The following is a 13,039-nucleotide window of genomic DNA, read 5'->3' as shown; positions in this document are numbered from 1 at the left end:
CTTTTGAAATTAGACTAAATTGATAATAAGGGGAACCTGCCATTGTATACATTTTTCTGATCTACACAAGATCTCTTCGGCTTGAATCCAGATGCTTCTTCCCTAAGCTGTGCATCCAATGCCTCTTTCATCCTGTATAGTATCACACCATAGAAGACTTTTCCTGCTACAGAGAGTAGTGACTCCTCTCCAGTCGTTAGTCAGTAAAATCACCATTTTTGAGTATTCTGAGAATTATTCCATATATCCGCTGGTTAGGAGTGGTCTCTCTTTCCCCAGACCTCATTAAACAGCTCTGCCAGTTTGATTAGGGTTGTAGTGTCAAGTGCATTTCTGCTGTGATTTGATCATCTCCCACTGCTCTGTTGTTTTTGAGCTTCTGGATTGTAGCCTGTATTTCTGACATCTCTATGGTACCGATGCTGATATCAAATTGGTCAGGTTTGCATGTTTCATTGAATTCTGGTGCTGAGGTATGGCTTGGTCTGTTGAGGATTTATTTAAAATGCTCTGCCCATCTGTTGTTCTGTTCTACCCCAGCTGTAAGCATTTTCCTTCTGTATTTTTTATTGTTCCACACAGGGTTTTAGTTACGAGTTAAACGACTCTGAGGTTTCGTATCATAACAGCAGCTTCAGCTGCTAAGTCTTAAACATAATGCTGTTTCTTTTTCCTTGCATTGCTTTTCACTGCTTTGTCTGTTTTCTTGTACTCCTTTTGCTTTTTCCAATATTTCATTGATCTTAGCATTCAGGAGTTTTCCTTTCAGTGCTTTACTTTCATCAGTAAGATGGTGTATCTGTTGGCTTATCTAATTCTTGCTATGTTTATGTTGATATCCAACTACAACTGCTGCTGGTTGAATCACATTGTCACTGAGTGCTGCCCACTTTCTTTAGGTCCAGTTGTTGCCCTGTCTTCCTCTGCCTCTGGCAATGCCTCAAATCTGTTCCTTAGTTGAAGTTGGAGTTTCTCACAGTACTTTTTGTTTGTTTGTTTGTTTGTTTGTTTTCAGTTCTGTACTGTGGATTTTCTTTGCTGCTTTCTGTTTAAAGTTGAGCTTTCTCAGTTTTAAATTCAGTTTGGCAAAGCTGTTGGCATCTGCTGCTCGATATGCACTTGCATTTTGGTTGGATGACCTGTATCTTGAGCTAATGCAGATGTGATTGAGCTGGGATTTTTTATTTTGTTTTTTTGTTTTGCCACCTGGTGAATTCTATGTTTGTCTACATATGTCGTTATGAGGGAACAGGGTGCTTGCAAGAACTGGGTTGGACACCATGCACAATTAAATGAATCTCTCACCATTTGGGTTTAATGATTCCCAGTACACACTTCCCCGCTGATCTTTCCATTCCTTGGTTATCACATCGCACTTTAGCCATCAGAATGAGTAAATCATGTTTTGGTATTCTGTCAATCACATTTGGAGTCCATTATAGTACTTATCTTTATCCTCATCACTATGTTCCTGTGTCAGAGCATAGCACCGTATTATTGACATGTTTAGGAATCTGATTTGGAGCCTTGCACATATGATGTGTTGGTTGATAGGTTTCCAGTTGAAAAGCGATTTTTCCATAGAATCTGTTGTATTGAGTGCTACTCCTGTGAAGCATGCATTGTCACTAAGACCTGCATAGATGAGATTTTTTTCTCTTGCTTGGAATTCTTCTTACCACACCTGTCAGTCTGCTCTGACTGATACTCAGGATTTCAAGTTCATAGTTGTTCATCTCCCTCATGATCTGTGAGAGCTTTGAAGTGTTTTCTTGCTGTCAGCATCATACTTTTGAGGGTCCTGTCTTCCAGAGACTGGCTTTTACCAGGAATCTTTATGTAGCATGAGGGGATGGCAGTATTCTCTATTGAGCAACCATTTTTAACAGAATGATAGCTTGGCTCCATTTTCTATAACCAATTAGTTGGTTTTTTTAACAAGGTTAGGTGGTTAGACTTGATTTCAAATCTCACTTTGTCCAGGCTTGGGACAGGCAGCTACATCAAAGGGCAGCAGGCAGAGTTATACAAAAAATAATTTTGAGGTGAATCCAGACACTCAAGGTTTGGTTGTTTTCCTGGAGCAATCAATGACTTCTAACAGCCTACAGTTAAGAAATGCATGGAGAAGCATTTCTTACACCATAGAGAAACACAGGGAACTCAAATAAATAAAAGAGAAACTCTTGCATTTTTTCCCTCCAGATCTTTTCCCACTACCGACATTTTTGTCACTGTTGAACACTGCACCATCCTTCCTGTCACTGAGGCTTGTAATCTGGACTGATGACTCCCCATACTCCCTTAAAAATTCCAGAGGCATACTCTGCTCTTTAGGGTCTACATACCAGCTAACAAGAGGAAACCCTTCCACTTCAAGGGTCAGTACTGCCAGAGTATCTCTCAGCAGGCTTACCAAAGCTTCATTGTGCTGCCAAAGAAAAAGCCACACTTCTTCGAGTAGTATCCCTTTGGGTGCTCCTCTGTAGGTGTATCTGTGTCACTGCGCCTCTCAGACTGGAGATTTTAGATAGCAGTGCCTGTTCAGCCTACACATGTGCTCTCCTTCTCTCGTGTTTTGCCTCAATGCTATCTAGTGCTGCGCAGGCAAACACACTCAGTTCCTTCTCAACTTCTCTTGGCCTGAGATGGAGCATTAGAAGAGTCTGAGTGATGATTCTAATGCTCCTAATGATTTCTAAACTTTATTTCTAGTTAGTAGTTTGTTACCTAGATTAATATTACTCTTTTTCTTTTTTTTTAAAATAAAGAGGGTGGGGGGCTTTCAAAAACAGTTATCTCTTCCTCTTTCGGGAAACAAAACCCCAAAAGGGGTATGCCTGGCTTCCCCAGGTTTAAACGCAATCTCTCCTGCAGAAAAGTTATTCTGGTCAGTAGCGGCCATTCATGCTGCATTCACTGCCTAGGAGAGTTTCACTTACCACAAAAGTGTACTTTCTGTCTGAAATTAAAATCAGGAACAGGAAAAAGCCATGAACTGAAGCTCAGACTCCTCTTGATGAAAAGGTCAGTTAGATCACCCCAGAGCAACAGTCCTTTGAATCCACTCCCACATGGATTCAAAGAGGATATCTGCTGATTCCTCTCACAAAACCACCAAAAAAGAGGGCTACCAGTCCCCAAACTGAAGAATTGACTGGGAAAAAAGAGATCCCCCCGCAAAATCATCCACCTTGGTACTGACCAAACCGCAACAGGGTACCCATGAGTCATTAGGCTCCTCAAGTACTGGTACTGTCTGTAAGCCTAAAGACCTGAAGGGCACAGGGTCAGAGGCATTGGTTCTATCAGAGAAAAGAAGCAGTAGAGACTGTGCTAGCTCTTCTAAAATGGCACCACCAGAGACAAGGAGAGCCTCAGTACCGAGCACTTCCACACAAAAGACCAGAGCACCATCTTCTGGCTGATCATTGGACCACAGAAGACTACAGGTGCCGTTGACTCCCTTGACACCAGGCCCCTCTAGGCAGACTCCGTTGGTACTGATTACTACCATAGTACTACAGGAATTCTCTTCAAAGACCTCTTGGTCTCAGAAATGCTAGAATCCCCATTACTTAGTACTGGCACCAACAACATCTCGGTCTCCTGAATTCCCCACGGTACCAAGACACTCCTCATCAGCCTCCTTTTCTGCTCCACCTCTATCAAGTGAAGAAGAGGATGATGATAACATATCTTCAATCTCAGTACAAAGTTCCCCAGGACAACATCAAGGGACCAATCACCTAGAAACAGTTACAGAGCCACAAAACTGACATGACAGGCAAGGCCCACCCACTTGGTATGGACACCGTTGGCCAGGTACCACCACCCATGCTGTCTGCACCACTCCAGTTGGCCGTATTGGGACCCCGGGAAGCCTCTAGACACACCAGTTCTCTAGGACCTCAAATGTCTCACATAGGGATAGAGGAAAACAATCTCCCTCAACTTCCCTTTCTAGACCCCCTGATCCTCAAGAGGAGATTTTTGAGGAACAGGAAGCAAGACTGGATAAAGAAATTACTCCATTAACTAACATCTAATCATCCATTCCATTTGAAGCCATTATGCCTCCTCCATAAACTATGGCAGATGACTTTAAACAATTTCAAGACCTCACCAAGACAGTGGTGGACTCACTTCAGATCCCTTTGAAGAAATAAAGGAGACACAATAAAAGCTGCTGGACATCTTCCATATGTCCTTATCAGGTTGCATTGCAGTCTCTATCAATTGCCTCATTGATAGAGAATGCAATGCAACCTGATAAGGACATATGGAAGATACTAGACCCAGCCAAAACCATCAGGCAAACACCAGCCATGATACCGCCCACATGCAAAAGTCCAGATAAAAAATATTATGTCCCCTCTTAAGACGTGGACTTTCTCTTCTCCCATCCATCACTAAATTCCCTTGTGGTAGATGCTGTAAATAAACGTGGCAGACAGCACCATGCTAAATCAACACCCTATCACAAGGACTGGAAAAGAATGAACTTATTTGGCAGGAAATCGTACTCATCAGCAACCCTACAGTTTAGGATTGCTAATTATCAGGCCTTGATGGTGAAATATAACCACATCAATTATTCGAAATTCAGCACCTTTACTGAACATCTCCCAAATGATCAAAGAGTGCAGTTCCAACTCATCATTGTTGAGGGCCAGTTTCTGGCAAGTACATCATTACAGACTTCACTAGACACTGCTGATACAGCTTCTCAGGAGAGCTATGTGACTTCACCTTTCCAGCCTCCCAAGAGGAGTCCAAATGACTGAGGAGGACCTTCCATTCAAAAGATCCAAACTCTTCATGGAAAAAACAGATGATTCCCTCCATGCACTAAACTACTCGAGCCATTTTGCATTCCCTGAGGATCTACAGACCTGCACAGAAAAGGAGGTACAGCAAATCTCAGACATCACAAAGATCCTGACCTGCCCAGTTCCGTCCACCCCAGAGAAACTATGAACCTCAGTGGAAGAGACAACGGATACAAAAATAAAGGGCGACAGCGCCCCAAACCTCAACTGCACAGCCTTCAATGTTGAAATATCAATTTTGATACATAGCCTGAGGCCCCTAGCCACCATCAGTTGCTGCAAAATTCATGTTATTGCCATCGTTTTAGACACCGCCTTGTTCTTTTGACAAAATGGGGAAAAGATAATGTCAGATAAGTGGAAATAATCTCCAATGGTTATTCAGTCCACTTTCCCTCCCTCCCTCCTAACCATCCTCTTTCTCTCTCTCTGTCCCTCTTCAAGGACCCCTCTCACGAGTGTCTGTTACATCAGGAAATATACCATGTTAAACCTCAGTGCTATAGAACAAGTTCCCAATCAGCACAGAGGGAAAGTATACTCCAAATACTTCCTGATACTGAAAAAGAATAAAGGATGGAGACCCATTCTGGAGCTGAGATTGCTCAACAAATATGTAAAGGCACAAAGATTCAAGATGGTTAAATTAGCAACAATAATTTCATATCTGGACTAGGGAGACTGGTTCTCGGCCCTTGACCTACAAGATGCTTATTTTCATATCAAGATCCAACCATTCCACAGAAAGTTCCTGAGATTCAGCCTAGGTCAAGACCATTTTCAATACAGGGTACTTCCATTAAGCCTATTGTCTGCATCCAGAGCATTCTTGAAGGTCCTATCTGTGGTAGCGGCATGTCTTTGCAAATTAGGAATCATGATATATCTGTATCTAGATGACTGCCTACTCAAGGTACAACTGTTTGATGCCCTATCAGCCATGCAATTCTCTATATATGGTGTGGATGTGACTCACATAACACACACACTACCTGTATGGTCCTGAGGATGTCACATGAGGCCACAGCTGTGTGCTGATTGGACCGCAGGTTGAGAACCACTGCTATAGATTATTTATGGAGTTGGAACTACAACTGAACACTCAAAAATTGACTCTAACTCCAGTGCAACATCTAGAATTCATAGGAGCCTATCTAGATGCAGTAAAGGCCAAAGCCTTCCTCCCACTCACAGGTTCAATATGCTAACAATCTTAATTGACACCATCCATATCAGCCCCCAAACCTTGGCCAGGAATTGCCTTCAACTACTGGGGTACATGGCAGCAGGCACCTTGTAATAACTCGTGCAAGGCTCCACCTGTGTTGCCTTCAGGCATGGCTCAAAACGGTATATGCACCAAACAGACAGATTGACCAAACCACTGTTAATGTCCTTCATAATCAAAGACTCTCTCAAATGGTGGAAGTCTTCCCTTCTATTTGTGAGCTCTTAATAAGAGGCTCTGCAATAGAGAAGGAACTGAGGGTGGTTAACTTGTGCAGCACTGGATAGCCTTGAGGCAAGGCATGAGACAGGGAGAGCACATGTGCAGGCCGAATGGACACCTCTACCTGAAATCTCCAATCTGAGGCGCAAGGACACAGATACATCTACAGTGGAGCACCCATAGGGGGACACATATCTCAAAGAACCACAGTTACTGCACAAGGTGAATAACCCCTTCTCGCACAATCGAGCTCATCCTTCTCCCATTCAAATACCTTCTTTGTCCACCAATAAGCAGCAAGTGTGGTGGTCATATTAAAAGCCCATACTGATCTTAATCCTAGGTCCCTACCCTTCTCACCCATCTTTAGCAACTGTCTGTCTGTCCATCCTCCTTCCAAGCATTCACTGGAATTGTTTTGAACTAGTGGGTCTTGTAGTCACCAGAGATTATTCTATTCAATTATGGTCGGTGCCAAGCTTCTACCCTGCCTCCTCTTCAGGGAGCCTCCTCTCTCAACATTTATTGAGGGAGCAACTTTAAATAGAAAAGCTGAGATTCTGGAGCAGAAATTGGTGGCTGGGGGGTGACTGGGGAGATGGGTATCCCTGTATATGCCCCAATTTGATCCCTAATTTACACTAAAAAATGAGGAGTGGCAATTGAAATTCCTTATAGCCATTTGTTTACAAAGATCTCTGGGAGTACTTTTTTAAAAAAGGAAATTATTTTTTTATCATTGACAGGTGGGAAACTTATGTTGCTTGTAAGGAGTGAATGTGGGGATTAAACTATTATTGCTTTGTTGGCAAAAATGTTCAGTGTGTCAGCTAGATTGCATACAACTTTGATTTAACATACTGCCTATCATGTAGTTTAAAGACTTCCATTAGCTTGATTACTGGTTAACTTTCTGCCACTTCAAGACATAGTGCAACACTGGCAAATTAGTCCTCCTATCTTTTGGCCAAAAACAATTGTATATTAGGAATGACTCAGATTGCTGAAGTAACCTATTTGTTTATTTTAAAAAAATTAGTTTCTTTTAGCAACTTATAGTTAACAAAATCCGTTTTAATTAAATCATATTCTGAGCATCTTTAACAACTAGGCTGCAGCTATTTGGTCATGCGTTATTTAAATAAAAAATCCTAACCCAAGATCTTGAATAGCATCCTGATTAGGCAAGAGGTCAGACTTTAAAAATATGTTTAATCCATCATGATATTCCTATTTAGCATCAACAATTATTTCTCATGCTAGGAATCATTATATAATCTCTGGATAGACTTCATATTGAGTAGGTATTTGACTGGAGAATGCAAATTGTTATATTATTAAATGGAATTGCCTAAATCGATTGAAATGACAAGATTCTGTGGAATTGCTTTCCTCATATATGCTATTCTCTGCTCCCATATTGGTTGTGGGTGCCTGATTTGTACAATGATTGTACTGTTATTTCTCAGGTAATATAGTATGTAAATCTCTGTACTGCTATAATTAACCAATCAGAGTTCAAGTGCAGGGATTTGCATAATCAGTGTATGGTTATTTCTCAATAACTACTGGAAATATGAAAATCTTTTTTTAAGTAAATGCTGCAATCCTTCTACTAATGTCCATTATTCAGAATTTTTAACAGGTTGTGAGCAACAAAAATGCTGATTAAGAGTCTAAATTAGCACAAAGGGGTACAGGGAAAATGATGGCGCATCTCTTGAGACAGTTTGTGTTACCTGTTTGCAGTGAATGAAGTAAATGCTACATGACATTCAGCACAGGGTTACAAAATTAGCTCAGCAGTTCCTATGCACTCTACTGCATATTTATGTGCATAGAAAAAGTGAGCAGGATTTTTCAGTAAAGTACAAGGTGTGGCAGCCTGTATGGCCACAGCTCTGCATTGCATACCAGGAAAAAGAAGTATACAGCAAGAGAGTGGGACAATAGTTAGCCTGTAACTCTGGCTCTGAGGATACAGTATTTGCAGACCTAGTACCTGCCAAGATCTTTGGTTAGGGAGTGGTCAGTAAGGACTAGAGCTGGGTGAATAATTTATTTTTCAGTTTGCTAGTAATTAAAAAAAAAAAGCGGGGGTGGGTAGGTGGGCTTGGTTTGGGTCAAATCCAAAAATTGTGAAACATTTTGGCAGATCGATTAAAATCTATTTCAGGTGAAAGAAACATGTAGTTTGACCCAAAATATTTTGTTTCAGGCATTTTAAAAGGGATGAATTCACAAAAAGAGAGGGGGAAAGGAGATGGGTGTTGTATAATGGAAGATGTAGTCCAGCTGAGGAACTCATCCCATAGAGGAAGTTAAGGTTCAAATAATAATGTTAACAACAAGAACAGGTGTACTTGTGGCACCTTACAGACTAACAAATTTATTTGAGCATAAGCTTTCGTGGGCTACAGCCCACTTCATCAGATGCATAGAATGGAACACACAGAAAGAAGATATTTATACATACAGAGAACATGAAAAGGTGGAAGTAGCCATACCAACTGTAAGAGGCCAATCAATTGAGATGAGCTATCATGAGCAGGAGAAAAAAAAAACCTTTGAAGTGATAATCGAGATGACCCATAGAAGGTGTGAGGATACTTAACATGGGGAAATAGATTCAATTAGTGTAATGACCCAACCATTCCCAGTCTCTGTTTAAACCTAAGTTAATTGTATCTAATTTGCATATTAATTCAAGTTCAGCAGTCTCTCTTTGGAGTCTGTTTTTGAAGTTTTTTTGTTGCAAAATTGACACCTTCAAGTCTGTCACTGAGTGGTTAGAGAGGTTGAAGTGTTCTCCCACTGGTTTTTGAATATTATGATTCCTGATGTCAGATTTGTGTCCATTTATTCTTTTGCATAGAGACTGTCTGGTTTGGCCAATGTATATGGCAGAGGGGCATTGCTGGCACATGATGGCAGAACCAGAGTAATGAAGAGTACAATACTTTGTGTCTCTTGGCTCTAGTATATTTCTCTCTCACTCACTCTCAAATATGCATGCACTACATTGTTTGCAAAATTCACAGGACTTTGGCAAAATAAACACTATTTTTATACCATATGTTTTATCTATCAGTTCTGGAGCTTGTGTGGCAATTCGTTGACACCAAAGCGTGGTGTTTTTGGCAAGACTGGTGATCTCCAAACTATACTTTGCCTAGCCTGTGCAAGAGATGAAGTGACACATTCTGGTGCACTTAATGGAGATATATATGTATGGAAAGGAATTAATCTCATACGGACAATACAAGGAGCACATGCTGTAAGTATATTTATGTTATAATAATTCAGATTGTTTGAACAATGCACAGCTTTGGAAATTGATTAGTGTGTAATTAATAGCTCAAAGAAGCTTTTTGAAATATCATTGTTGAGATTATTTTTATTTTAAACCAAAATGTTTAAATCTAAATCTGAAGAGGTTATTTTTTTTCTTTACATAATTTTTCTGTATCCTTCCCATATCACTCTAAACCGTATGCTTATGTGGAGGAGACAAGTGGAGAAAAAAATCAATAATCCTGAATCCAATTTCTACATGCAGAGCTGTGTCTCTCTTTTTTCCTCCAGGTGTTGTAACTAGTGTATGTGACAATACAAGACAAGGTTCAACATTTTAAGATTTCTCATCTACTATTCACAAATAAAGCCACTAATTTTTCCGACATTTTTAATCTAAGAGAAATTTCCTTCGTCACACTATTAGGAGTATATCAGGTTGACTTTCTAAAACAATTCTTTATGTTTGAAGGTGGATTTTAATTATGGACAATGGTGTACCTTACAGATAATGTTAAAACTCAGTGTGTTATGAACAAATTGAACCAATGAAACACAGAATGGGAAGAGAAGAAAATTAATTTTCTTACTGCAGTGGAGTGGCCCAGCTCTACAATAGTTAAGCTTAAGACCAGATTTCTGTTTAAAGCTTGACTGTCATAAGTACTCCAAAATCTGCACAGTTACTGGGATTGCTTTCAAATTTTGTCCCTTGTGTGGGGTTTGGCCAGTGATCCAAATTTGGCTATTGATTCCTGAGATACAACCCTATGGGGGGGAAAAAGCTTTTCTTAATGTTAACATATTCTGGTAGTGAATTTTTGCTCCCAGACAGAGATCAAACTAGGACAGAGGTCATCGCATAAGTATCTCAAATGCTTGAGAGTTACCCAAATGGAGTACATGCACCCACTAGCCCTGTGGGGAAAATCAAATTAAAACATTATTAGTCAAAGACTTCTCTTGCAGTGTGGAAGATGCATTACACTGAGTATATGCAGAGAAAGAGGTTATCTGGAAAACTACCTCTACATCATAGGACCTTGTGACTCTGATGTTATGTAATGGTCATTGAATCTGAGCACCACCCCGGCACTATGAATTCAAATCCAGTCCAGGGCAGAAAGCTGAAATAAAAAAGGAGGCATCTTGTTCCGGTTTGCCTCTGTCAAAGGTTTTTTTTTTTTAAATTGTGGGAAAATGTAATCTGAATACATCATAGGGCACTTAAACTATTTATTGAAAAGAAAATAAATTACACAAGCAAATGTTTGCTGGGAGGAGAGGGTGATATTGCATTAATTTAGATGGAATATAGGTGCCCAAAGATGTTAACATAACCCAGTTGCTGTCCAATGTTAAACAGTGTTAAGCAAGGTTCAGGGTTTGGTATACAGAGACCTTAGCCTGCTTAGTACTATGGCGAATACCATTAAAAACCTTTTAAACCTTTTATTAAAAGGTACTAAAAAGGTAAAACAGTTAAAGCATTTGAAATGTTGTTAAAATGAAAGCCTTACTTTACATTTCTTGTTCCCTTTCCCTTTAGTTGGAGAGAGGTTTGAAAGGAAAAAATAACCATTGTTTAACAGTGTTCGATGGTAATAACTTTGCTTTTGGGGTAAAGAGAAGAAGTTAGTTGAGATTGGCTAGAGCTGTTATGGCTGCTTCTGTTACAGTTCGATCCTGTTTCATCTTGAGTGGTATTTGGGATGCAGCTGAGGCGGTAGAAGTGATGATGTCATCTGGCTTCCCGTCTGTTCTGGTCAGGACATTCCTCAGGATCAGGACGAAGAAGGTCTGGTCCCAGGAGACAGTGGGGGTGGCAGTCATGATGGTGAAGCTTGCTCCAATAGCTTTCGTTTGTTCGTCTTTCCCCTCTGAAGGCTCTTTCTTTAAGGATCCAAAAAAAGGACTGATGGGTGAAATAGCCCATCCCCTCATTAATTTGTCCACCAATTAGGCCTAATATCCAACACATCAATTTTGGTTAATTTCCAGTTCCACATCTTCTGTTTTTACCAAGTTCGATTTAAACATTTTCCTTGAGTTATATCAGTAGGCCTTTCTGTTTGGACTTATTTTGATTTTTTTGTAGCTGTCAATCAATATTTGTTGTCATAGGTTATTGTGCTATCTTATGAACATACACTCACTTTTTACAGTAGAATTTACAATTAGGGTAAATTTGTAGACCAAATTATCACAACACTGATTGGGATGGAGGAGTAGGGGAGAGGAGTTTGGGGCATGTGCCAAGAATACACTGCTGACACTGGGATAAGGAATTGAGAAAGGGCATGCTTAATGCATATCATAGCCTCTGCAGCACTGGGTATGGGGGATGAGTGCACCCACTGACATGAATTGAGCAGTTCACACGTATCAAAGCTATTGTTTCAGGTTATATTTATCTCCATCGGGTATTCTTTCAGCTGAGAACATCTCATTGAAGTGGATGGGTCACTTAACACCTTTCCGAATTAATAAATTATTAAAGGAGGGTAATGTAATTAATGTAAAATCAACTTGAGTTTTTGGAAAATAGATCCTGTCAAACTAACTTGATATCTTTTTTTAATGAGACTACAAGCTTCTGTATGGCATTTGACTTGGGACCTCATGACATTTTGATTAACAAAATTAGAATGATGTAAAATTAACATGACATATTAAATGGATTAAAAACTGGCTAAGTGATAGGTCTCAAAATGTAATAATAAGTGGGAATCATCATGAAGCAGGTGTGTTTCTAGTGAGATACCGCAGGGATTACTTGTTGGCCCTGTGCTATTTAGCATTTTTGTCAATGATCTGGAAGAAAACCCTAAAATCATCACTGATAAAGTTTGCAGACAACACAAAAATTGGGGGAGTGGTAAATAATAAAGAGGGCAGGTCACTGATTTAGAGTGATCTGGATTGCTTGGTAAACTGGGCACAAGCAAACAATGTGTTTTTAATATGGCCAGAAGTAAATGAATACATCTAGGAACAAAAAATGTAGGCCATACTTATAGGATGGGGGATTCTATCTTGGGAAGCAGCAACTCTGAAAAAGATTTGGGAGTCATTCTGGATAATCAACTGAACATGAGTTCCTAATGTGATGCTGAGGGCAAAAGAGCTGATGCAATCTTGGATGTATAAATAGGGGAATCTCAAGTAGAAGAGAGGAGGTTATTTTACCTCTTTATTTGGCACTGGTGCAACCGCATGTTTTCTAATGTATGTATATGGAGAACAAATATTTAATGGTAGGCTCTTCAGTCTAGCAGAGAAAGGTACAACATGATCCAATGGCTGGAAGTTGAAGTCAGGCAAATTCAAACAGGAAATAAGGCATAAATTTTGTCAGTGAGGGTAATTAACCAGTGGGACAATTTACTAAGGGTGGTGGTGGATCACTGACCATTTTAAAATCAAGATTTGGATTTTTTTTTCAGTTTTGACAATTAATATT

The 13,039-nt window shown here is 40.0% G+C and overlaps 1 protein-coding gene across 2 annotated transcripts in view; it reads left to right on the top strand.

Annotated features, from left to right (window-relative positions):
- Positions 1-13,039, top strand: part of EML5 (EMAP like 5) — a 294,191-nt gene that overhangs the window by 58,350 nt on the left and 222,802 nt on the right. For both annotated transcript variants that reach the window (XM_026651428.1, XM_026651427.1), the window contains exon 5: positions 9,374-9,559. In XM_026651428.1, the coding sequence (XP_026507213.1) occupies positions 9,374-9,559 (186 nt within the window). The remainder of the gene's footprint in view (positions 1-9,373; positions 9,560-13,039) is intronic.

The sequence above is a fragment of the Terrapene carolina genome, unplaced genomic scaffold (genome assembly GCF_002925995.2).
Source record: "Terrapene carolina triunguis isolate 2854851 unplaced genomic scaffold, T_m_triunguis-2.0 Scaffold96, whole genome shotgun sequence".
Taxonomy (NCBI): domain Eukaryota; kingdom Metazoa; phylum Chordata; order Testudines; family Emydidae; genus Terrapene; species Terrapene triunguis.
This window is presented reverse-complemented; position numbering and strand designations above follow the sequence as displayed.